General features: G+C 43.8%; 7 protein-coding genes across 7 annotated transcripts; 2 read left to right on the top strand and 5 right to left on the bottom strand.

Moving 5' to 3' along the window:
* Window positions 1–5: 5 nt before the first annotated feature.
* Window positions 6–871, bottom strand: EAE97_010151 (uncharacterized protein; the record flags this gene model as incomplete). Its single annotated transcript, XM_038880666.1, has 2 exons — window positions 6–531; window positions 594–871. 2 exons carry the CDS (start codon window positions 869–871, stop codon window positions 6–8), a joined length of 804 nt encoding a protein of 267 aa, XP_038728376.1.
* Window positions 872–1,665: 794 nt separating this feature from the next.
* EAE97_010152 (uncharacterized protein) lies at window positions 1,666–3,668 on the top strand. The gene is made up of 4 exons (XM_038880667.1): window positions 1,666–1,913; window positions 1,963–2,544; window positions 2,594–2,737; window positions 2,790–3,668. Exons 1-4 carry the CDS (start codon window positions 1,854–1,856, stop codon window positions 3,630–3,632), a joined length of 1,629 nt encoding a protein of 542 aa, XP_038728377.1. The 5' UTR covers window positions 1,666–1,853; the 3' UTR covers window positions 3,633–3,668.
* A 1,346-nt stretch (window positions 3,669–5,014) lies between these two features.
* Window positions 5,015–6,275, bottom strand: EAE97_010153 (uncharacterized protein; the record flags this gene model as incomplete). Its single annotated transcript, XM_038880668.1, has 4 exons — window positions 5,015–5,488; window positions 5,578–5,908; window positions 5,962–6,106; window positions 6,164–6,275. 4 exons carry the CDS (start codon window positions 6,273–6,275, stop codon window positions 5,015–5,017), a joined length of 1,062 nt encoding a protein of 353 aa, XP_038728378.1.
* A 1,749-nt stretch (window positions 6,276–8,024) lies between these two features.
* EAE97_010154 (uncharacterized protein) lies at window positions 8,025–9,433 on the bottom strand (the record flags this gene model as incomplete). Its single annotated transcript, XM_038880669.1, has 7 exons — window positions 8,025–8,278; window positions 8,330–8,495; window positions 8,579–8,780; window positions 8,864–8,870; window positions 8,915–8,959; window positions 9,022–9,167; window positions 9,234–9,433. The coding sequence occupies 7 exons, from the start codon at window positions 9,431–9,433 to the stop codon at window positions 8,025–8,027; spliced, it is 1,020 nt and encodes a 339-aa protein (XP_038728379.1).
* Window positions 9,434–12,699: 3,266 nt separating this feature from the next.
* EAE97_010155 (uncharacterized protein) lies at window positions 12,700–13,905 on the top strand (the record flags this gene model as incomplete). The annotated part of the gene is made up of 1 exon (XM_038880670.1): window positions 12,700–13,905. One exon carries the CDS (start codon window positions 12,700–12,702, stop codon window positions 13,903–13,905), a length of 1,206 nt encoding a protein of 401 aa, XP_038728380.1.
* Window positions 13,906–14,816: 911 nt separating this feature from the next.
* EAE97_010156 (uncharacterized protein) lies at window positions 14,817–17,497 on the bottom strand. Its single transcript, XM_038880671.1, has 3 exons — window positions 16,875–17,497; window positions 16,749–16,817; window positions 14,817–16,714 (listed from the first exon to the last, which is right to left on the bottom strand). The coding sequence occupies exons 1-3, from the start codon at window positions 17,178–17,180 to the stop codon at window positions 15,740–15,742; spliced, it is 1,350 nt and encodes a 449-aa protein (XP_038728381.1). The 5' UTR covers window positions 17,181–17,497; the 3' UTR covers window positions 14,817–15,739.
* Window positions 17,498–18,530: 1,033 nt separating this feature from the next.
* Window positions 18,531–25,921, bottom strand: EAE97_010157 (uncharacterized protein; the record flags this gene model as incomplete). The annotated part of the gene is made up of 3 exons (XM_038880672.1): window positions 18,531–21,039; window positions 21,088–21,203; window positions 21,251–25,921. The coding sequence occupies 3 exons, from the start codon at window positions 25,919–25,921 to the stop codon at window positions 18,531–18,533; spliced, it is 7,296 nt and encodes a 2,431-aa protein (XP_038728382.1).
* Window positions 25,922–26,191: the final 270 nt, after the last annotated feature.

Consider the following 26,191-nt stretch of genomic DNA (forward strand, 5'->3'; position numbering starts at 1 on the left):
CGATCTTATGTATTCAGACTTGGTGTCATTAAACCCGCAAGTAAATACAATGCGACTACCGTAAATTCCTCAATACTTGCCACGAGCAATCTTACTAACGCGGACCCGTCAATTACAGAGAAGGATTTGATGGAAGTGAAAGCCGCCAAAACACTGTAAATCAATCTGACGGCCAAGAAGGGATTGGCAATAACAACGGCCCAGAACACTCGACCATGTCCGGTAGGGATTTTGTAATAATCTTTAAACGTAATAATGACAAGCGAAATTTGAATAATAAGCACTCCTACATAGATAGCGATTCCGACTTTGGTAAGATTTCTACCGGATGAGATCTTGGACGATGTACCGTCAAACTCTCGAGTGCCGCCAACAATGCAAAGAGCCAGAGCAATTAGCGTGGGGATATGCATTAAATAAATGAAACGACTTCGTAGGGATCCAGATGTTGAATTGATTGGCTTGTAGTATCCGCCATTTTGCATCTCAAAGAGAGTGCCAGCTTTTGCATAACCAGATACTATATCAGTACTGCCATTGCTTCATGTTAGCTTAGACATTGCTATAAGAGTCATCCAATTAATTTAACGTACGTCCTAGAAAGCAAACCATATGTAGCCATAAACAAAGGCGATAACCCAACAGACTGCATAATAACCGACCATTTCGCATCACTGGTATTAGCAGGATTATGTATACTTCGAAGCTCAAACATTGCACCAGCAATCCTGACGACAGAAAACAATCCAATATATACCCAACCGAGCTTCTTCTTGAAACCCTGAGAGAAGATCACAAAGACAGCCATTGGTAAGGCGATAGCATATGCAATTATTTCCGCGTATGCGATGTCCTTCTCGGTGGATACCATGGTAGTTGAACTTTGAATAATTGCCAAGGGAATGAGTTGGTACAAAGAAGGTAGAAACAAAATTGCGTGAACAAAATAAGTTAATGTAAGAACTAATTGTCCGGCAATCCTCTCTTATATCGAAGTTGGGTCTTTTCTGCGACAAAATTTCCGGATCATCGTCCAAGAATAACCGCGATCAGACGCTCATCCTAGAGGAGAGCCATACACTGATACGCATCCCTCATAGATGGTGATAGATTAAAAGAACAGGAGAGGTGTCAAAATTGGCAAGTGATGAGTAGTATCTCCAAAATTGACGGGAACCTTTTGGAGAAGCCACCGTCTTTTACTCCTTCGTTGTCAGAATAGAGTGAGAGCAATCACTCGTAGGAATGTCAGGTAATGGGATTAATCCCATTGGCGCAATTGGAAGAATAAGGCTCGCTGATCCTTATGCAAATTTATCTCAAAGGAAAAATGCTACAGAGCAAGATGCTGTATGAAAGAAAGATATTAGAATATCAAACAATGTAAATCCGGGGATAGTTCGGGAGTTGCCGTCGAAAGTTGAGTACTGGTGGTGTCACAAAGGGGCTGAGTAATCAACACGCTACGCTGAGAATACCCGAAAGAGGAAAGCGTATGATGACAGAACCTTATCCGTCTTACGAACAGGCAATCAAAAGAGAATCAAGCTTCATCTGCATTGTCGATCTCTCATAGATATACGACCAGGTACAAGATTCTTACAATGTGGCTTAGTAACCGTGTGGTCATGAATGCATGCTTCACACAAGCAATATGGCAGTGTACGTACGTTCCCACGGGACACAAATTCGATTCATTTGTTCTCATGCTCTGGTGCAATCATCATTTTTCCCAACATTCTTACGAAACACGAGTTCGTAGGCTACTCATAATATGCCCAATTGCTCTATAAGAGGGTGCTCAACTCTTTAATAACTCCAAATACTATCAACTATCTCAATCAAGTCACGAAATGGTTTATTGTGGTAAGCCAAGTAGAGCTTGCGCAGAGTGTAGAATTCGGAGGACCAAGGTGATTAAGCAGCTTCCCATAGGATCATTCTAGCCATTGACCAATCCAGTGTGACACCCTGACGCCATCTTGTTCACAATGCATTCGCGCTGGCCGTAATTGCGCAGGATACAGAACTGAAGCAGATATGATGTTCCGCGATCAAACGCAACACTACGCTAACAAACGACGAACTGAAAATGACACTCGATTAGTAGTATCTAAGAAAAGAGGCAAAGCATCAAACGATTCGCCAGAGACTCCTATAGATCCTCGATTGACGTGCCATTCCAAGACGCAACTTGCCACGCAGATAACACCATTGGGACCAGGGCTTTCAACGTCTTCGGCTGAGCAGGCAACGTATTACTTCTTTCGAAACTATGTTCTTGAAGACAATTCGACAAGTGGTAGCTTTCAGTATCTCCACGAACTATATAACAATGAACTCATTGGTCCTGCTTTGACTGATAGCATTGAATGTCTTGGCATGGTCGGCTTGGCAAACTTCTGGAATGCTTCTGAATTTCAGTTCCGCGCAAACAAAAAGTACAACTCTGCTCTTAGACTTGTCAGTTCGCGGCTGAGAAATGAAGAAGAAGCACGGGCTGATCAGACACTTGTGGCAGTAATGCTTTTGGGTCTTTATGAAGTAATTCCAATGAACAGTTATAAAGTTTTACCTGCTAATTGGCTGATAGATAAACACATGCACCGGTCCCCAGTCAATGCAATCTTGGACCAAACATGTAATTGGCGCCTCATTGTTAATGCAGCTTAAGGGAAAGCAATGTCTTGAAACTCCAATAGGCCGGCACATATTTGTTCATCTTAGGACTCAAGCAGTATGTTTATTGTCTTTTTCAATACTGCAATTATGTTTAATTCTTTCTTTAGATCACGAACTGTATACAACGCCACGTTTCTATTCCGCCTTTCATTCGGGATTGGTCAAAATATGCTTTGCAGTTTCAGTCGCCAAATGATGCCCACGCCACAAATCTGTCGGAACAAGTGATGGAATTTGGTGATCTTCGTGCTACAATGTCTTCTTTTCACGATTACAGAAACGCGGAAAAAATCATCAAAGCCGCCCTCGTGATCGACTCAAGGCTTGTAGAGTGGGCTTTCAATTGCCCACCAGAATCTATGTTTTATAGAACACTCACCTTAAGACAAAGGTCTGATGGCGTTTTCTCGGATCATTATCATATCTATGATAGTATCTGGGCCGCCGCACTCTGGAACCACTATCGATGTGTTCGGATTCTCATCAATGAAGTTATCTATGTTCAGCTCACTCATCTTAGAAATATTCAGCCTGAGTTATTCGATCTAGACCTGAGTAATCCTATCTTCTCTGATTCTCAATTGGAGATCTCTACCACAGCCGTCATTCAACTATCACATGATATATGTGCCAGTGTTCCATTTATGCTTGGATACATGGAGGGCGGAGAAGTGTCATTGAACAGTGCTAAAGCCGTTAGCGGTAATCTTTTATTATGGCCTCTGTATACAGCAGCCTGTACGCCTCTTGTATCCGATGTGATGAGTAACTGGGTAGCGGGGAGATTAAGAGTCATATCCGAAATCATGGGAATCAAACAAGCTGCTCCATTGTCACATATCCTAACGAAAAGAAAGGACCTCTTAGCTTGGGAGCTTGAAGACATCAAGAAAGGGGCCGGACCAAACTATGAGGATTGGACACATGGACAGTTAATGGAGCTTACGTGAGCTAAGACAATTATCTCAATTGGTCGCAACAAAGAATTGAGATTCCACTCACTAATTTTGGGGACCGATCATTTTTCCTAGTCGCATAGATTCTTTATAAGCTCGTTATACTTTGCAACACGCTAGAAGTCTACGAAAAATATGACCTGCGTATAAATGCATGATAGGAAATTGATTTAATACTTGATCTATACTTATCTGTGTCAACTCCACTACGAGCGATATAGACCACCTTGCTGGACACTAACAACAAAGACTAGGCAGCGATAGCCCCATCTACGGCTTAGGAATTACCTTCCAATTCCATCGCCCTTTTGGACAGGACAGTCTTAATTTGGACTCGAAATGTCTTCTCGAGTATCAACGCACCTTACAAACGTCTTTATTACAGGTTAGCTTTAGATAACAGGCAACAAAGGCATCTCGCCTCTTCAGGCCCAAAATGTGGGTCTCGGTGTATCATGTTGGCTCATGGATTTTCAGTGGCTTGACATGAGCTCATTCAAAGCTTCTACTTCGAAAAGTCATCTTGCTCAGAAATCGTAACATGGCTGTATCAACAGGAAAACAAGGTGAATACATTGGACTTCGTTTGTATGATAGAAATGTGTATAGAAATGCACGGCAAAGATTTAGAGTCGTGAATGAGAAAATGAGAAAACGAGGAAAGGAAGCCGTTCACGTATCAAAGCAACATGCTCAACTTGCTGTTTCTTGGCGTTGTTCAAATAAATAACATTGAAAATGAAGTTGGGGTTCGCTACTCGAAAGGTATCCATTCGACTACCGTATCGTGTTATGACGGACTGTTCGCCCATCCTAATATATCCGATATTTCTAACTAGAGTGTACTTTTAGGATTTCATAAGCTCTGAAAAGTTTTGAATTGACTTGAGAGACGTTGCGAATCGTTGCGAATCGTTTGATGGGGATGTCGTTGGGAAAGATTTCTGTATTGCCATTGAAGTTAAGATCCAATATCAAGTATCCTCATTCACTAATGGTCTATCAAAATAAACCTGGGTATCTATTATATCCAACCCAAAATAAAACAAAGGAATTCAGAACGATGAACTCAACACTCGCGTTTTTGCAAAATAAATATGTGTTTCATGGATACATCATTAACATCGAACTCCCCCAAACAAAAAAAGATACATTGTTACTAGAACTGAGTCGTGAATCATTGCGCTAGACTTTGAATGGAATATTCCATCCCATCATCCCACGACATTCCAATCGCTTTAACTTCCGATCTGTGTTCATACACCGTGATAATATTCCGTCCCAGCAGTCAAGCTCACAGTTTCATACTATCACACCACACATTAGTTTTCAGTTTCCACAAGAAATAACACATTTGCATGTGTGAACAAGCTCCCTCAAACAGATGGGGCCTTATAAGAAGAGTAAGTAGATACATTTCCCCCCTTTTCTATGTTTTCTTTTCCCATCGCCATTCCGGCCATCTCCCCTTTGAAAGCAATAAAATTCGCCGCGCCGGCAATCGCTTTGATTCCCATGGAACCTCCCTGATAAGTCTCTGTTCCCTTTGCATACTCGCCCACGGCATAAAACTTCAGAAATAAGATTGAGAAGATAACCATCTCTAGTGAAATCAGTAAGTTGGGAATTCCAGCCGTTAAATCGCGGGTGGTGAGTTTATTAGTTGGTGAAAGGCGCGATGAAAGGAATGCAAAGACAATGGACTGCAAAAAATTCAAAAATACAATTCCTTTGAATGCCATGAGCTTGTGGAGGGGTTTGCGAGCGGCCGTGAGGAACTTTGTGGATTTGTAGAAGCGGAGAAGTCCCAGGATGGCAATGATAGTACTGCCTATGCGGAGAATTACACACTGACTTTTGCTTAGTTTGTGGTTTCGATAATGTAGTTTGATTGCTAAGAATCAGAGGAAGATTCTAGAAAAACTACAGAATAACGTACCCATATCCTGGTGAAGTAAATCTTAATCTCCGTCTCACAATATGTCCCCTTTGCCTCTGAGATCTCTTCTATGAGGAATACGATGAACATGATCGCTGGGAATTGAAAGATCTGAATAGCAGTTTTGCGAATTGTGGGAAGTTCTGATGTTTGTCCAGAGAAAGATTGCGCATGAGTTTCCTCAAGTACATAGGTATACAAGAGCTGGAAAAATGCGGCAAATGCAAAGGCCTCATAGAACTCATTGATGGGGGAAATATAGGCTGACGCTTTTTCAAAATGTATGCAGAGGAACGAAATGGTTGCAAATACAGGAATCATAAAGATGATTCTGGTGGGTGTGTTAGAATACTCTGGACGATAGAACAGAGGGGTATGGTGTACTGTTTCTGTTCTCGGGGCATAGAATAATGTGTTGCATGGCGAAATATCAGAAAGATGGATAGGAGAAGCGAGAAAGCTAGACAGGCTCCTGATAGAATTTGAATGAATTGATGGAAACTGAGGTTGCCGATAAATGGAACTTGGGCTATGGGTTCATCTTAGTCTGGGAACTTAAAAATCGCTGCTGGGGATGAAGTCTTACGAGGATCATTTCTATTTTCCACGGGACAAGTGTGATTCTTGGAAGAATCGGAACTTCTCTTGCTTAAGTCCAGAAAATGGACATCCCGAGCTTGTATGGGAAGATATTGCATGATAAACGCTGCAAGGAAAAGAAAATTTGTTCAAAGAATGAAATCTCCAACGTGCTGTACTACACACTGAGAAATGATAGGTAGAAGCAAAAAACAGCCAGAACGTTTGAGCTTGAAAGATTATAGGGAATATCCATATCCCACAACTTGGAAGGAAGCCTTTATATACATGTGAATTTTCTCAACTTCCCACCCTCTCCCTACGGTGCCGAATCCCGATGATCTTCCACATTGAGAAATATGAAAAGCACGAAGTCTCGAGAGGGAGGCACAGCCATGTCAGCGACAAGCCGTAACCTTAAATCTATCCACAAATCTAAGATATACGACATATTGCTTCAACAGGTAGCCAGCACGATGGGGCCATGATAAGGGTCAACACCGACTCTCCGCTTCCAAACATGAAGGTCTTAAGCATATCAAAGTCGAAGCTTACGTACTATGCACTATTCTAAAAAGAGAAAGCAGTGCGATGAATAATGATTGGTGAGGTTGTTCCACTTGTGGGGGTGGCTAGGATCAAAGAATTGATGGGCAGATACTTTGCATAATAAGCTTTGCAGGATTCTCAGATTCAGGCTCTTTGGTTTTCGCGCGTTTCGCGGTCGGATAAACATTAGACCTATTGTGCCTGAAATTTGGGAATAAATTGTGGCTTGTGTGTGGCATTTTCAGGCTAAAACCACTAGCCACACGACCCTACCCAATCAATGTCGTTGTAGAGAAGGTCTGATATTTCTCCCATCGGAGGCTCTAGAAGCCAAGAGCGTGCAAAGTTTATTCTATGACCATGACCATAGTCGGCTCTTCTAAGCGCCGACTAGCTCGTACTTGGGGACTTTGGTAAGTTGGCGCTTCTCGCGAGTGGTGTCGTCGGTCGCTGATTATTAGATCCCCACTAAGGTTATAGGTATTTTCGCGATACTCAGCCCTGTTTGATCTTGCAGATCCCACTCTTCGAGTTTTGGCTATAAGATACAACTATTGGTTCAAAATGGTATGCATGTAAGATCCGAATACAGGGTACTTGTTGGTGTAATATAACTTCATGTGAAGTCTCCCATGCTAGTGGTATTATCAATAGCTCGTGTAACCTACCTATACTTGCTGAGAATGCCATCTTAGGTGGTTCATGAAGCTATCGATATGTATTAGACATGACTATCGAGTTATTGTCAACCGTGATCATTTGTCTAATTTAACCAATCAATGAATATCAATGGCCCCAGATTTCGGACAAAAAGTCGCTCCAAATTAGCACAAGATCTTATGGGACAGATAATTACTGGCTGGAGTAGGATGGCGCGACTGCATTCATTTTTCAATGGAAGCATGCAGGACACTTCATCATCACAGTACCCAAAGTAGCGGTCCCACAGAGGCGAAGGATCAAATAAATCTGGTCTAGCAGCTAGGAGAAGAAATAAGACGCGATAAATGTTCCGCGTATAATGTATATCAAGGTCTAGAGTCTGAAATCACTGCGCTGCGTACAGATAAGCTTTTTCAAAAGCTTATTCCACCTCGCATCTAGTTGGGCCCATCCAACCAGGGAACAAGTGTCTCTGTCTAAATTCAATCAGCACACATTCGTATGACTACCATAATGAATTCTAGGAAGCGAGTCTTTGCACGAGGGGTTTTCATCAAAATCTCATGCTTCCTCTTCCAAGCTCACTGGCAGCTGATGTGAAGTCACATTTCTTATCATTATCCCGTCATCTAAACCATAGGATCCACTCCACAACCCTACTTCAACCACGCTTCCAATACACTAAAAGTTGTTCCCTCGGAACCATATATTCTCTCCAATCTCAATCCTACAGCTTCAATCAATTGTCTCCATTGCTTCTCTGATCTCTCTTTTCCTGCGAAGAACATCATCGTAACATCCATCCAAGTCGCCTCGGCATCTAGCTCGTCCTGCAACACCATTTCAGCAATAAGAAGCCGAGAAGTGGAAGCCATGGCATTAGCGATATTGAAAAGAACAGCAACGCAATCTGCATCTGGTCAGTCGTGAAAGCAGCGACGGATATGGTAGATCAGTGCACCTTTGACTGGTTGTGGTGTGAAGAAGTTATAAGTCATCTTTTCAATACCATGAATGGGATCAGGGTTCTCCAACATAACTTCTTCTCTGTCTTGAAGAATTAATCGACCTTTAGTACCTTCAATGATATCTTTGATAGCAGTGATAGCTTGACCTTGACCACCCCACTATCTACCAGTAGTACTGAATCGTCATTTATTTGCATCTTTCGATATTCAGAAAGCCATGGAAAGAGACCATAGAATTGAACCATTTGCGAAGAAATTCGATTCATCCCCAAATTGAATATTCTTAGTCTTTCGGGATGAAGAGAGAGGTATTCCCACATATTGAGACCATTAGTTCGATGGGCAAATGTATATGGATTGTTTTTGATCGAATCTGGCTCTTTGAATCCATTCTCTTTGAAGTATGGAGTTAGGGCATAACTACAGGGCGCGTATTCTTCATAACTTTATATTGTCAGAATCACATATCATGCTATGGAGTTGGCTTTTGGAGGAAACAAAAATTTGTTTGTATGACGCTCTCATACCCTCCAGCTGAAAGATTAGAGAATTTGCCGTTTGATTGTACACCCGCGGACTATTCTCCTCAAAATAGATGGGCGTAACGGCTCGCATCATTATAACTGTAGCATAGACGCATTAGTTTAATACACTTATTGTATATTATTACTTTGCTCAGCCATACTTAACAATACCTCTTCCATATTAGTTTTTTCAGCCAATTCAGAAGCAGGCATTCCTGTTCCATCCAATGGTAACATATCGAAAACGCCTGCCTCTAGCAATGCCCTCAAACATCCGGAGTGTATGAACTGTTGAATTGAATCAGTTCTAACCCATTAGTTGATACATGGAAGTACTACGCACCTCTTCATAATGCGAAGCAATATTGTTCACTGGTCATAAACATCACTTTTCATCTTCCTTGCAGCATTCATCAGTTCCACATGAGTCTTCGTCACAGTCGCAGCATTGAAGGTACTGTTGTGTACCGCATTCTCTTCACAGGCGGAAATGTGCTTCTCGACTGTGAGAGTGGGTTCTGCTATAGATGCCCTGATGGCATCATTCTGCTGCTTCGTTATTTCGAGATCCATTTTAGCTGTATTATTTCAGCGCCGTAACTCCCATGTACTTTTACATGAGTATTTGGAGTTTGTGAAATTGACGAGAAGATTTCTGGCGTGATGTGATGTGGCATTTGGTGTGATGTCTAACACCTCAGATTGTGAGTACAGGAATATGATAGGGTGTGCCGACCAACACATTTAGCCAAATATGAAAAGAATCTCCAAAGGAAAACACTCATTCAGCCAACCGTTCTTGCTTAGGACCCGGAAATGTGTTACCTACTGCACAATCTACACTCTACCTACTCTATTCACTGTCTAGAGTCACATCACGACATACTAGAGCTTTTTATTCCTCGTCTTGTTTCGGAAATTACATTTCATATTTAGGATACTTTTAGGCAAAGCTCTAATTATGCTAAAACGAGATGCAGTTGAAGGACATGCAACTCGATTGGTCATAATTCAAACCAGAATCTTGGAGGCGGAAAGCCTTTCAGATTTACCAATTGGGGGGTTTTTTATATAAAAAGAAACACATGAAATCAATTTCAAGTAGGATTTACATAATCTTTTCGTAATCATGGGCAATTGGGAGACAACCGGCTAAATATAGTTTGCTCGCATTGATATGGTATGGATTTGTCATATCGTTATAACGTAATTTGACCCAACATCATTCAAGTATAATTTTAAGGCTAACACAAATGTAATTCGAAATTAAGCTTGGCTTATAAGCACATTAACTGCAAAATGACGTTGGAGTAGCTTCAAATCTAAGCGAAAGCAACTGAATTAGATGATGGACGCTTAAAAGCCTGAGCATTAGCGTTAGGCGTCTATGCCCTTTCTACTTCGTAGTGAAATTCTAGCTTAGGGTAATCAATCTAGATAGCCAATATTGAATGCATTCCACTGGCATGCTTCCGTCATTATGAGCATTACACATCAATTGCAGGCTAGTCAGTTATTTGTAAGTGTATCAGTTAGTTATACGCAGATTACTTGCAAATGATTTGCAGGTTAAATGTTTGGATTTCACGATTACTGATCCTGCAGATAGATCATCTGCAGGTTGCTTGTCGGATACATTATCCGGCCCATGTGTATCGTTGTGAAATTGATCTACGAGGTGGAGTGGATGTAGCACTAAAAAGGCAAAATCGATTTCATGAGTCACGATAGAAAGGAGCAAGAGAAGTGGGATTGAAGGAGAGAAGGCTTAAAGCAGAAAATGAGGAGCTGGAGTGTATAAATGTAGAGTTGGCATATTCTAGACTTTTGAGTCGTGCAGTTATCTTGTTGGATGGATCACAATGGAGCTGAAATATATCACCGTATTATACACACTACTTGGGGCATGTTCTAACAAAATATGGTTCCGAAGGAAGTAATAATTGAAATTAGAACAAAGCAGCACAGTTCTAAAATGATAGATGCCATGAAGATGGGTATAACGAATGACTCTCAAAAAACATTTATTGGTAGAACGTACACTGATCAGCAACTCTGCCCATCAATGCCCATGCAACAATCGCATGTCGTCTCATTTAGAGTATTATTCTTAATCTTTGAACAGAAGGTCAGAGTACGGAATCTCGTACCATTCTCAGCTACTTTATTTCTGTCAATCCGGGGGGCGCTGAAAATTAGAGTCCAAGGGTTAGTAAGGTTCAAATCTGGTTCAATCATCTATCTTTAATTGGGTTCATGTAGGTTGTGTTGCAGTCGCTATCATATTGGGAAACCTGTACTTTTGACTAACGCCAAAAAAGAAAAAGCAGCTTCACACGATCTGTCACATCTAATTTAATTTTAGTTTCGGACCAATCGGCTAGACCGGGATACATCTTTATGTAGCATCGTAGCTAGTCATGAGCGGCGGAACGAGCCGATGTAACTCAGATTTCCCCACCGATCCACCGACGTCAACAAAAACACGACGTAGGAACGTATTCAATGCATAATAGAAAATTATGACGCAGAATGCTTCAGCAGCTTTGATCATTGCCGAGAGTGGCCCAGCTGCAGGCCATTCCCTATAGTATTATCCGCGCTGAAAAGTTTCCCCCTCATTATGCTACCTTCCTATATTTGCTCTACCATATCGCTAGAGTCTCTTGGCTTCTTGATTGATATTCTTCAGCTAGCCTTGTGATCTTGCACGTTCCCCTCTACCTGGAAGGATCTGCAATTTTCACACATATGTAATAGACTAGACTATACTGCAATGTCACTCGATCGAAAGTGGGCCGTTTTCTCTTCGTCTATCAGCACACTCCAGTGTCTTGGCTTCTTCATTCATTCCTCCATATAGCGTTTTATCTTCCAAGTGCTTTTTTTAGTTGAAAGATCTGTGATTCACAGTTATGCTTTGGAGTCACACTGCAGGACCGTGTTCTTTTGCCTGCGAATTCTTCTTCGAAGATCGATCTGAATGTGGTATCCTTGCGTGGTTGCATATCTGTCCAATTCGTGTGAGTTCTCCCTTTGATAAAATAAGATGTAGATTGTCACCTGTCGTGAGATTGGTATATGCCAAGGGCATTAGGTGGCAAAGGTTGTGCGGTTTATTAGTAAACACCTCACTTTCTAAATTCAAAGCTTTTGAATAACATTCTCATTACAATCTCAACTTTGCATGTCGCTGAATACAACTGAAATTCTTTCTGAGTCACGGCCAAATTACGGTGAATTCCAATGGGAACGTTGCACTTGGAAATGTTTCGAGGGCTTAGTCGCATAGTTTTCTGGTACATGAGAATATGCTCGTAGTCTGATCAGGACATAGATGGCGTTTTGGGCTTTCTAATTACCCATATGAACGCCCAATAGCATACGAAAACAGCCTCTTGCTGTCTCCTTATGCAAAGACAGCGTTGACTGCCTGAAAGATACTTGGATTTAAAAGACCCGTTGTAGATTATCCATACATTTCACTAGCACAGCATTATCTTCCCTAGATACATGCTCGAAAAATTGTCATAAATTTTCAAATCAAGGATTGATCTTCTTGAATTGAACGAGTCAGTTGATCATGAGCAAAATAACGGAGAGGTCCATTCCGCCATGATACCATTGGTTTAGAATTGAGATTGAAAATGGCCTATTGTATCTCCTTGTGGTTGTATGTACCTAAGTAGGTGAAAATTTCTCATTATAAAAAGGTCAAAGAAGTCCCCCTCATCGCACCATTCATCACCAAAAGACACAGCTCTTCTCTCTTTCCAGATCATTGTTAACCTACTCAAAACACACACACATTCCCGACATACATCTTTAAGCCATTCAAAATGACGAACGCAACTTGGGACTACGACGGCTTGAGAGTCACCATGACTTCTACCTTCGACTGGCGTTGGAGTGACTCTGGTAGTGGTGGTAAAAGAAACGGTACATTTTTCCACCCGCGCGCTCAAGGAAACTTGTGTGCACTAGGAAGTTACGGCAATCCCGCCTACGGAGAGATTACAGGCAAAAAGTCTGTTTTACTCGTTGGGCCAAGTCCCAACGCACCTGCTGGGCGCTCCCCAGCAGTTGCAAGACCAACAAGCTACACAAACATGTGGAGCGATGGTGGTTCTGGCGGAGATAATGATGGTACTATGTGGCGACCTGTAGCTCCGTCTGGATACGTAGCAATGGGAGATGTCATGGCTTCAGGGTATGGGAAACAACCCAGCCTTAACGACGTCTGGTGCTTGCGTTCAGATCTCACACGGCTATCTACTTATGAGGCAAGCGACTTTTGGAACGATGGATCATCTGGAGCTGACCGCAACTGCTCAACCTGGAAAATTGTCACCGAAACCAACGGTATTGATGGTTCTGAATATCTTCCTATACCTCCTTATACTTTCCGTGTCTCGCAAAACTATGGCAGGGCCGATACGAGTTATGCCGTCGTGCCGCTTCTCCGAGTTCCCAATGCTTTTAAAAGGTTTGATTTTCCTTTACCGACTGTTACGAAAACAACCATCCCTAGCACTGGCGACCAATTTGGCCAGAAAGAACAGTGCTCTGCGGTGTTGCCTTTCATATTTTATCTTCCGAACGACAGCGCCTGGAATCTTGCTAGGATCTCTAAGCCTTTCTATACTGTTAGTCGAGAAATCGCGTGGCATGTCGAGGGGGTATGGAACAATGACAGCCCAGGTGACTTCAACCGTTCAAAGACCATCAAATGGGGGATAAGCAAGACTCAAAGCGAAGAGATGGTGCACTCAGCTGGAGTTTCCGTCTCGGCTTCATACGGTATCAAAGGTTTCGAAAGTAGTGTTACACTTAATTACCAATTCACTCAAACTACTTCAAAATCTTTTACCGAATACCAGGAAGCAGAAACCACCGAGTCATTCGTTGTTCCTGAAAAAGCAGTGAAAGTCTTGTTCAGCAAACACATTTGGTTGAAAGCTAAAGCTGGTGATGGCACCCTTGCCAGTCAGGTAGAGATGGTTGCTAATAACGATATACACTTTGGTGGTTGTGACTTAAGCTAAATCGTTGATATTGAGATGGCAGCAACGCGACATCACATGGAGATGAAACGGACTTTTTCTTTTCTGTGTCTACATCTCATTCTCTTGGTATTGGATTCTTCTACTTGTTGTCCTGCATTTGTTTTCACGATATGGAAACATGATTTTGGAAGGTCGATCGATATATGCCATCAATGCCTTGGGGCCTTAGGCTCAACAATGTACATCATACGGAAGCTTTTGTTTTGTTCAAATAAAAGTCACGTAGCGAATACCAGATGACAATTCATTGGAATCGTGGTGATCAGATCATTGGGAAGAATAACCATTCAACTGGTTCAGAAGGAATATTCATGTAGTGATTTGGATTTCCTAAGTATGTGGAGTTTCATGCTCAATAGCAATCATTACTTTCATAGCATAGGTTCGACAGTTATAACATTCATTTAAATCATGCCCTCTGATACATTACCCCAACATGCATATGTGCTTATCACATCCAGGTCACAGATCAATCCGTATTCCGTAAAGAATTTTGATACACCTGAATATTATTTGTTGGGCAAAAATGCCACGCCCGATGCCGTTCTTGTACCGCTAGCAATCTTTTGTGTCGCAGTAAAGTTCGAAATGCTAGTACACTTTCCTTGAAGACCGAGAGTACGCACCGTATAGATATTAGGGATGAATAGGATCGAATAAAAATGTGACAAGGCAGAAAGAGACAAGTGCCAAGAAATTCGAGTTCGTAGGCCATTGCCAAATCTTAAAAACACGAGCTTGGAGAAGAAAAGCAGAATCTGGAATGGGATTCAATATTGCGTGATTTGATGTTGCGAGCCGCAACCCTTACTACGTTTTGAAGAATTCCAGCTGCTTATAGATTCTCTGAACTCAGACAATTCACCACAAGCAACTTTCCCTTGAAACAGAACCAACCACAATCGTCATACTTGCTTATGCCTGCTCGTTATTAAATAGTAGTGGATGCTCGCTCAAACAGAAAGCAAAAAGTACACTGCAAGCAACGACAAAGACGTAAACCAATGGCGCCAAAGCATTTGAAAAGCGGTCAGACGTGGCTGAGAAATAATGTACACAAGTGCTGGCGTTCAAGCTATCCATAGTGATCGGACACCCGTCTTGGTAGAAGCTGTGTTATGTCATTATTTCGTTTGTAGCCTCGAGACAATATGAGTGTTATTCTATGGCGCGGTTGACCAGGAAATTTGGGACAACTAGACGTGGATAGGTATGCTGGGTTGCATCTTTGCTGTGAGCAATTCCCAGCTGCAGAAAAAAAGCAGTGAATACGAATGCAAAGACTGCTCGCATAATTGAATTGTCAACATTGTGATTCTATGAATTGTATGTGCCCGTCAGCATTCTGAACATCCGGGTGCCAATAGTTTTAGTGACTGCATCTTCATTGACTCCGCTGTCAATATTTAGCACATGCAATTGCATTCAATAGCGTAAGTGTTACTTGGTGCGTGCCCTGCTCTGAGATCAAGACTCGTACACTCATGAAAGGTAAACTGGTTCCCTCATTGTAGTCACCGCTTCTTTCATGATCGGAGTGTTCGAGTTTCAAAAAGGAAATCTATAAGACTCGTTCGCGATCTGCAATTCCAAAAAAGCTGGGTGATCATAATCACAATAAATGAGGGACAAAATCAGAAGATGAGACCACGAGCATAGTAATTAAGCAGAGATGCAAAGTTTTTGTTTTTGAGACGCTATGGGAACCGAAGTGATGAAAGGTAGCTTGAATCGTGAAATGATAGAATCGTGTCTACATAAAATAAGATATGCCTGACCCCGAAACATAGATTACCATTTTCCGCGAGGAGCTTCAGTTCTGGGGTACTTTCCCAAGTAAACTGAATGTTTCCCACCTCATTCCTTCGCCATCTTCAACACCTTCTGCATCCAATCTAGCCCAGCCGCCATCTTCATAATCAGGTTCAGCAACCTTACTCCAACCACGTATGAGAGCTCTCCAGTAACAAGCCTCAGAGGCTGGGGACAAGTATCTTGTGAATAGTTCCCTTTGTCTTTCAGCAATACCAGTTGCTATCCCAGGATGGTTCCTCAAGTACATGATCGTTTCCTCGAGGTCTGACCAGTCGGGTTCAACGAATATGATGTTCGCTTCACTTAGCCCATAGGTGTTGGGCCAACGAGTTGTCCAGTCATATTCAAATTTGGCTGATACTTCACGTGCCGGGAGGAATGATTTTGAGAATATGGGACGCATAAAGTGAGTTTGGTGAAGTAAATAAGTCGGCGGTGGTGTGAGAATAACGGAAGCGCACGCCTGATGGAAAAGTAGACGCCCAGAGTAGGTTATGCCCTCCGTATAAACAATATACTTATACTTGCAAAAATCCTCTATCCCGATGGCATTTTCGGCACTGTCGCCGTTTGTGGTCCAATTGAGAGCTTCTATATCTGCCCATTCTTTATCTTTACCCTTCAGAATCAAGCTTGGCCGCGAGTCCTCGTTACCGACAGTATTGAACCACCCCGTTCCTCTCCATACCGCTTTGTCAATTTTCTCGTTCCAAGGTTTATCCATCTCGATACGATCAATTTTGGACAACGCTTGATCGACGCTTCCAATAAAGGAAACCGGCCACGACCAAAAACTAAAATGCGGCATAACCCAATAATTTCCTTTTTCAATTCTAGGGTCGTTCGATCTTGAGAATGCCCATGAGTTATTCATTGGAGTATCGAGTATATTGAATGCGAAAATAGTGTTCGGAAGAGGCGTCGGAGAAGTGGTAACAGCACGGTGAATCTGGTGCAAGACTGAAGTTCGTTCCTGTGATATAGAGATCAGAATTTGTGGCAATTACCTGGAAGAAGAGGTGACGGACCTGGAGCATATTCCTGGACGGGTTTGGGTCCGCAGAAATGATGAACACCTGAATTCATTTGTCAACATAGTTTGTAAAATAGATGATTTAATAGTCAAATAGAACCTTTCCATCCTTTATTCTTCCTTGCACAAGCCCGGTACGGTGATCCGGCTGTCTCTTCAGAGGAAATGGACCTCGATCCACTGCATCATCAATCTCTTTCGTCAAGCCTGGAAAAGCTGCCCGGCATTGGTCCTCTGTCAGTGAAAGTGACTGGAGGATATCTGCAGAAGGCTTCTGATCATTGGGTGACAACTGAAAGATTGAAGATCGTAAATTCTTAGACTGCTTATCATATAGGTAAATGCAAATAAGAACAATCAAGAGAAATATGCCAATGTGACTGGGGCTTCTGAGACGGTACGCCATTGCCTCATGATAGGCGGACAAAGACTCAATAGAACGCGAAAGCAATTCATCAAGATCTCAATGCTCAAAGACGTTTCGTTTCACATTGAAGAACAAGGTTGGCACGGTAAACAGGAACTCGCGCCGATAAGCCTATTTAATGGTAAAATGCGACGATTCAAACCGCGTGGTGTTGTGAAGACTCTGCCAAGTAACTTATTGAAATACTCAGGACTTACCGTACCATGCCGTACGCAATGTTAGTACTAGAAATTGATGATTTCTGGAGGAGCTCAGATAAGTGACAAGACGATGTCCACAGGATTCATAGCCTCATGAGTATCAAAGATCAATAGGCGTTTGATGAGACTTGTGGGTACGGAGTACGGTACCCGAATACCATGGGGTATGATTTATCTCATGTGACTTACAGCATCATCATTGACATGAGGTCAATTTGGGGTGCAACGTTAACATGCATTCCTTGGATTGTCTCCTCTATACTATACTTCATTCTTCAAATTGTCATGTATATAAAGACTAGAAAATTTGATTTCATCTCAGAATTGCAATCTCCCTGACTCCATTCTCCTTTTAGTCTTTAGTACACTAAACTTGGTCGCCAAAGAGATGAATCTAACATTCCAAATCTAGGGAAACACCTACTTCTATGACACCAGGACTCTATGGCTAGCTTAAGGTCTTCAGATATCTTTTGCCGCTCTGGCGATTGTCACAGGTGCATATCGATATGGTTAAATGGAGTTTCCTACAATACTAACGCCTCCACTGTTTTGCGTATGTGTGAAGTTGATATCGATACAATTACATCAGGTCATAACAAAGATCTCGAGAAATGGAGCTCTTATGAAGATAGCGGGGGTGAAACATTGCCAAAGTATTAGGTAGAAACAGTCGTTCATCTGCATGCCTGTCTTGTCAAAACGTCTGAGTGAAATTCCCCGAAGCACCAGGAGATGGGGATTGTCGAGCCAAGTACCGAACGAGATCGCAAATGCTACTCTGATGGAATCGAGCGGCCATGAGATAGGAGGACTGGATCAGGTCAGATATATCTTGGCTTCTGAAACGATGTTCCAGACAATTATATGTTCTTCATTTCGTCTCACCACCTCCCAAAATATACACAGACGAGAAGAAGATTCATATGATGATGCAATGCCTCATATATCATAGACTTGCTAATATTGACAAAAGAAAGAAGAGAAGATGAGCTAAAGAAAAAAGTTTTTGTGTGGAAAACGCCTAATACTATGCATGTCTGACCCTGTGAAACAACCCTTGAATATTCTTACATTTTACAATGCTCTTCCTTTCCTACGGCAGTCGGAACTTCAGAATTCAAATCCTCTATCTCCTCGGTCTTTTGTCATGACCACCTTCCCTCATGCTATCTTGATCACTTCTTCTCTTCCTGCCACTACCTCCATCTTCCCGCATACCTCGTCCATCACGTTCACTTCTATCAGATCTGTCCGATCGTTGGTTTCTTCGGTCTCCTCCCCTCTCCACTCCTCTGTTATCAGGGTGGTTTGGCCAGTTACCACCGATATTGCCCTCATGCTGATCACGTTGAGAATCACGATCTCCGCCATGCGCATCTCGACGACTACTATCTCTATCGCGATGCTCCCTTTCTCCTCTTCCACCACCAGCTAACAAGTCCCTAGTAGCAGAAGGATCCCCTCTAGAGTGCCTGTCTGAATCCCTGGACTCTCTATCGCCTCCGCGAATCCTGTGTTCACTCCTGGATGAGCGTTCATCTTCCGGAGGGCCACCACGCTTCTGTTCCCTATTTCGATCGCTAGGTGAAGTCCGACGACTGCGCGTAGATCGATCATTCCTCGAACCACGTCCTCCTCGATCACCACGATCGCGATCGTCGTTGCTCGATGCGGGATTTCCAATTAAATCAGCACGAGCAGGATTTATCAAGTCTCTTCCAGAATCCCTAGCTTGTGCGGGGGGTGGACCTGGTGGGGGAGGTGGTGGAGGCGGGAGAATCGGTGTAGGGGGACCAGAAACTGGTGTTTGAGGTTGACCTCCTTGCCGTCTTCCACGACGTTCTTGACCTTGCGGATGTTTGGTTTCTTCAAGCATACGGTTGATATTGTTGATTAAATTTGGCTGTCGTGCGCCACGTGGTGGACGCTCATTTGATGATGCAGGTCCGGTTGGCGCACCATTCATTCGAGAAACAGGACTGTTCTGAGCTTGGGATTTGGGGCCGAGGGGGGCAACTTGTGTTTGAAGAGGTGGTGCAGTTGGTCTTGCACGCGCGCTATCTTGATGGGAGGGTGGGATGTTTGCCGCGGCTGCTTGACCGCCAAAGCTCCTTACTCTATCGGGATGCATACCGCTAGGAGCAGCTGTAGCAGCCGGTGGTGCTTGCATAGGTGGCTGAGTGGCTTGTGGACCCAAGTGTTTCAATCGATCTGGATGGACTCCTGATGTTGGAGTCGATGCAGCGGACGTTGTAGGTGCTGTAGTGTGTACAGACGCCGTTGGTTCAATTTGACCTGGGCCTAAGCGTCGCGGATGGCGTCCACCAGAAGGGCCTGTGGGAGGTTGTTTATCTGGACTTGGTGGCCGAGGAATGTCAAGTGCAGGAGCATTGGCCAATCTTCCATCACGTCGCCCTTGTGGTGCACTCGCCATCCTATTATTGCCACGATTTCTATCACGAGGCCCAGACGGTATGTCTGGTTGCTGATTCAAGCGACCGAAGTTCGGATCTACTTGTGATCTATTTAGTCTGCCATGATCGGGGTCCGCAGGACGGGGAGGAGGTTGAGATTGTTGAAAGGACGGATTGTCCCTTGATCTATCTTGAGGAGGGACTCGGTCGCTCGCTCGATCAGCTGGCCTCTCTCCTCTTGGACCAGCTGGTGGTGGTGCAATTTCGTCAGCACGACCTCTGGGAATATTTTGTGGATCCATGGGTGTATTTCGATTCGATCTGTCATCACGCCGTGGATGTTGATGATCCTTTTCGGAATCATGTCGTCTTGGAGGTGGGGAATTTTGCCTCGAAGGACGCTCTCTTGTATCATCTCTGGGTCGACGAGGAGAATCAGCGCGAGATGGCTCATTACCACCGGATATTAGAGCGGCCCGTTCAGGATTGATTAATTCTTGCCTATCTGGGTTCACTAGCGCTAATCTATCGGGATTGATTGCTGGGCCACGATCTGATGTAGACGATGCTTTTGGTGGGGAAATTGCTGCTTCACGGGACAAACGACCGCCATTATCTGGAGTACGGTACCCATTAGATGAAGCCCGATCCGTATTATCTCTTCCTGGTTCATTATTCCATCTCGGATTCGAATCTCCTCGGGGACGTTCACGTTCGTTGTTTGATGCACGATCGTTGTTTCTGAAATCTCTTGGTGGGGTATCCATACCCCTCCTGTCGCCTGGGGGGAAGTCACGACCGCGATCCCTGGTTCTATCTCGGACCAGCTCTGTAACTCTGGGATCTCTCATGTCTCGTCTATCGTCATTCCGACGATCCATCATTTGGCGGCCAGGGATGGGGGCATCAGGCCTATTGGGTAGGTTATGATTTGCCGGCATGTTTCTCCCTAATTCAGGTCTTGCAGGTATGTTAGCAGGTGCTGAATTTGGGGCCGAAGCTCTAGCTGCATTTTCACGCAAGATTCTCTCGCGTCTTAGTAATATTTCGGACTTCCTCCCTTCACCGGGTACCGACGATGCTTTATCGTTGACACTAGAATTATCAGATGGCTCTTTCAACGCGTTGCCATTATCAGCTGCGGAAGCCAGTTTTGCATCATCAACTTCACCGTCTTCGACCTCAGTGGTGAAGTTTTTGGGGGTAGAGGCTCCCGTGGAGCTTATAGAAGTTAGATTAAGGTATGTAGATTGAGGTATGGGTACTGACTTAGCTCGAGATAGGGGTTTGAACTCAGGAGCTGTGGGCTTCAAAGTTGTTTTAGCCGCAGGTCCTTGCTTAGAGGCATCTAATGAGGGGCTGTTATTCGCTTGCACAGGGGCCTCCTAGAGATGGTTAGTCTTATTCGATGCCGGTTTTCTTTTTCACTTACCAGGCTGTAACCAAAGGCTTGTACCATCACCCATGACTTGGACTTCTTCTTTAGCTGCACCAGGATGGCATTACCAGCAAGAGAAAGATCTTCCCGTGCACCCTTCTCTCGGGTGACAATTGTCTCGAGCTGTTTCACAAAACTGTTGCCCATGAAGTTAACCGCTGGGAAAACGTCGACAACAGATTTAAGAATTGTCATAGCGTTTCGAACATGCATCCATTCCGTTCCATCGAAACATTCGCGCAGTGCCACATTCAGCTTTTGGTGCCACGAGTACAGGATATTTTTGAAACCACGATCACCGTCATGCTCAAGGAGGCCCTTTACAGTCCCATCTGCATCAATAGCCTTAGCAAATCCTGGAAGATTCTTATTTGCTCCCCACGCTTCTTTTTCGTATACTCCCTGATCACCATGCCAGCGGGCCAGATCCGTCAAGACCAGTCTCAGAAAACGACCCAGGTTCTCCGCCTCACGAACCGTAGATGTAAAAATCATTGACCTCAAACGATTTGATCTAAAAAGCCTGGAATATAGCGAAAGGGTGCGGAAGTTGGGTGTACCATTCTCGTGCAAGAACTTGATCATCCGGAAAGAGAAGTCTGCATCGCTTGGAGAGAGTAATAATCGTGGAAACAAGCATCTTTCAAGGAAGGAGTCGCTAACTAGATCGCCCTTCACGTTGCTAAACCATAAGTTTTTGCGTTTTAGCAGACGATTCTTCTTCCCCGAGAAAGCCCCGACTTGTTTGCCAAACTCTGCCAGCAAATTTTCCCTGGTTGTGGCCAGAGCCTTTCTAGTTTCTTCTTTTCTTGCCATGCCAGCTCTACTCATGTCTGAACGGTCCTTCATTACATCACCTTGTTCTTTCAGCAGACGGGAGATTTCTGCTTCGTAGCTATGACTAGGAATAGCCAGGTCGCTTAATGTAGAGCTCCAGAATACAACGTAGAATTCAGAAGTGAGAAATGCCCAAGAGCCTTCAGGCAGGACCTCCTCGACAGTAGTGATATATGGCTGCAGTAGATCATGAAGCGAATCCGTTTCTGTTGCTGCTGTTTCCGATGGAGAATCTCCTCCCTTTACATCTGACATCTGTACATCGTCCTGCAGGGTAGATTCTCCATTAACTGCTATAGATTCTTTGGCCGCAGGGTTTGGATCATCGCCGTTCATACCCACATCACCTTCTGCATCTACCTCTGTGGCTACAGCCTCCACTGATGACGGTGAAGACTTCGAATTTGCATTGATATTTGAGGATAGTAACTTGCTGACGCGATGTGAGATACTTAGACGACCGATCATGAAGGCAAGTGTTGGGTCTAAGCCAAAATCTTTCATGAGTTCGGAAATGCCTGGGACGAGATCATCGAACTCCTCAATTGAAAGGTTGCTGCGAAGAAGATCAAGATATTGGAAGAGGATCATTTGAGTATCATCAATCATCGTAGCTAGTAGTTTGATAGGAGCCTCATCATCCGAGACATTATAGATCGCCGATTGTCTGTGCTGTGCAATGGACAGCAGAAGTTGACCACCCAACTTGGTGTCAGTCAGACCTCTCATAAGTCGCTTTGCTGTCTTCAGAGATTCGTAACGTTTATCTTGGAGTTTGATCAACGTCTGGCGCCTTAGAAGCTCGTCTCCAGTCATGGCAGCGAGTTGAGAATCGTTAAAATCGGTGTCGGGCACAATTCCAGACATTTGTGAAATGAGCTCCTTAAGAATGACCAAGTCGGTTGAGTTTCCCAGGTGAAGTTGATCATTAACGTACTGGATGAGGGGAATCAAGTTCATTATAGAATATCGCTTGAAGACTTTGCCAGAGAATCTTGACAGTGCTAGAAGCCATCTACTTGGGAGGAGTGCGAATTCAGCGTCGTTCCGATTCCTGTCCTTTCCTCCTAGTGAACTCAATAGCGACCAAACGAGAACGTCGTATCCTAAGTCAGTAAAGTATTTACCGCACTCCACAACAACTTCCGTAAGATTGGTGTATGCTTCTATCTGGCCCAAAGCCACACTAAATACTATGCCTGGCGATGCATAGGCAATCTTGGCCAGAGCTCGTGCCATCATAGTAAGATTAGTCATACTAATTCTTTTCATAGTACTAATTGTCTCAGATTTGGTTTTGGCGAATGCAGCTCTCATCGGTGGTAATCGAGAGATCTGGCCCTCAAACCACTCTGCGTAGATGGAATATCTGATAGATAGAGGATAAAAGCGGAGCATACCATACACTTCATTGACAATACTTGTATTCGCTTTAGTTAAGCTCAGTGCTGGAACAAGGAGACGCTTGAGCAGATCTTGCCATCGGTCAAAATTTTGTGTTGAACGATCTTCTGCAAGACTTTGTGTACCAATCCTGGCTAACTTTGACAATAAGCTAGCGTCTTTGCCAATGTTAACACCAGAATAGTTAAGTAAAGATCCGCAAAGAGTGAATATATCATCTACGGTCTGGCAGACAGGAACGTTATCTGCCCACTCATCCCAGTAGAATCTATATGCATTGTTGTCATTTGTGTCGAATTTATCTGGGAAAGGCCATCGTAATTGTTTCCGAGGAGGCAGTGCGAGTAAACGAATTGAGCCCTTGGGCATACCAGTTTGGTCGGGATCTAGAACCTTCTTACTTGGGCAGTCCGGTACCGCTGAAGTGGATGGTCGACTTAAATCAAAAACATGCTGAATAGAATGATTCAAGATACGATGTATTAAGTCGAGAAGTTCCGGGTACGCTTCTGGCAGCCAAGGGAATCGACCAAGAATGAACAGAGATTCGGGAATTGCTCCAATCGTCAGAAGACAGGTGAGAAGCTGCACCTTTTGGTCCGAAGGTTCATTCAGCTTGTCTTTGTCATCAACCTCAGTTATCGGCTTGCCAGATGCATCGGATTTGGTAGCTGGGGTATCACGAGTTCGTCCCCCGTTCGGCAAAGTATCATCTACCAAAGCTCCAGCCATCATCAATGCATTCATTGTGCCTCCACGACTAGCCTTCTCTCTCTCCTCGATTTCTTTCATCTTAGCATCACGAACGGCTTCCATGTCCTCGTCTAGAGGCCACAAGTGAGGGTAGAGGTCCTTGAGGGAGATGAACCCAATCTTGATCAGCAAAGCTGTAAGATAAATCAAATTCGCAGGCAACACGTCTTCATTATCTCGGGCCGCTGAGGCGTAGAAACGTAGTTTAAATCCAAGCAACTGAGCTGCTGTTCGGTTTCCAGAAGGTGGATAAGTTCCAGTTGCTTTAATCCATTGATAATCTTCGTCGAGTTTTGTATCATCCTCTTCGAGGAGTCGTTGTTTCGTCTCCGCATCTACAGGTTGGCGACCTCCGAGCTCGAAAAACGCTTCAATACCAACATCACGAGCCCGATCCCAGAATAACTTGTCGCGTTCCAACCTTTGATTCGTGGCAAGTTCTTCCTCTTCGTCGGTTGATGTCCAACCAGGAGCGCTGGGTAAGGCCCACGGTGGAAGACCACCACATCGAGGTATCTTATCGAATTCGCCGCTTCTCGGCCACCAAGAGCTAACACGGAGAAACTTTATGAAGAAACGAAATTGTTTGATTAGAACAGCCGCAAACACGTCCAACGTGATATCGAGCACTCTTCCCACATCGAGATCAAAAGTTCCTATCAGGCCTTTCACTTTCTCGAAGGCATCTTCAACAACCTCACTAGAAGGAGGTTCACTCCCACTAGTTGTGAAAAGCTCTGTCACCAATTTCGAATATCCTTCCGTCTCCTCCCTCAAAAGATTGTAGTTTGCCTGTCGGTAGAGAAGATGAGTAGCTTGTCGAATTCCCATGCGTGTAAAGGTGTCTCTCGTGAGTCCAAGGTTCAATAAAAGAGTGGCATCCAATTTCTGTCGCATTGCCATGGCTGATATGCCTGTGGAGAAAACGAAGCTGCGAAGTGCAGTATTGGGTGTTTTGAGATCTTCTAATTCAAACATCATAGACAGAGAGTCAAGGAACAAAGCTTGCGGTTCCAGGGTGCCTGGGACGCTGTCTACCGGTGATGTGTCTGGTCCCAATATTTCTTTGATGCAATTGCCCGCATCAGCGCCATCAATGCGACCATCGAGAGTAGCGCGAATGAATTCTTGAAACACAGTTGCCAAATCCATTGTATCTTCATCCTGACGAGCTTGGATTCCCTTTTCCACCACTTCTTGTCGGCCATTTGATGTCCATGAAGACATTTGATCGTCGGTAAGGAAAACGTAATCGAAAGGAGCAGGGTCTGGGTTCCAACTGGGACTGATCATATCGTTCGTGTTCACTGGGGTTGGAGTTTGCGCTGGAGTCGTGTGAGAAGCGCTCGAAGGTCTGGGAGGTGGAGACATTGGTCCTGGTGTTGGGGTGGCTCTGGTAGCTATCGAGAGGTTACTAGGATTGCTCGAATTGCTTGAAGTATTTGAATTATTCGAATTATTCGAACTCCGACCATCATTTCTACGCCCTCTACCTCCGCCTTGATTACCTTGACCTCCTCTGCTGCTTCTTCTGTTGCCGCCCTCGCGCATACCAAATTCTCTTTCATGCTGACCTAAGGAAGTATTTCCCGGTCGATGAGGTGAAGGTCGAGGCTCACCCTGGTCTACGGAATTTCTATCATTCCTCTTTCGCTTCCCTGCTGGAGCCATCTCCAAGTCTATCGATAAAGCTCAACGATCTGCGTACATATGTGTCGAAATGCTAGTAATAGCAAAGAATTGTATGCGATAATGCGATCTAGGTTCGATGTGATTTGTGTTTCCGTCGAATAATTAAACGACTTTGAAATAAATCACAATTATCCGCGACAATGAAATTATGAGTTACGCAGATTTTGTATTCGACTTTGTAGTGATATTATCAATTGCTAATATTTAGTTGGAGACATCTTCAAAATCCTTAAGCAATGAAAGGTTTCC

This window comes from Botrytis byssoidea (genome assembly GCF_014898295.1).
Source record: "Botrytis byssoidea strain MUCL 94 chromosome Unknown BBYS_026, whole genome shotgun sequence".
NCBI classification, from domain to species: Eukaryota; Fungi; Ascomycota; class Leotiomycetes; order Helotiales; family Sclerotiniaceae; genus Botrytis; species Botrytis byssoidea.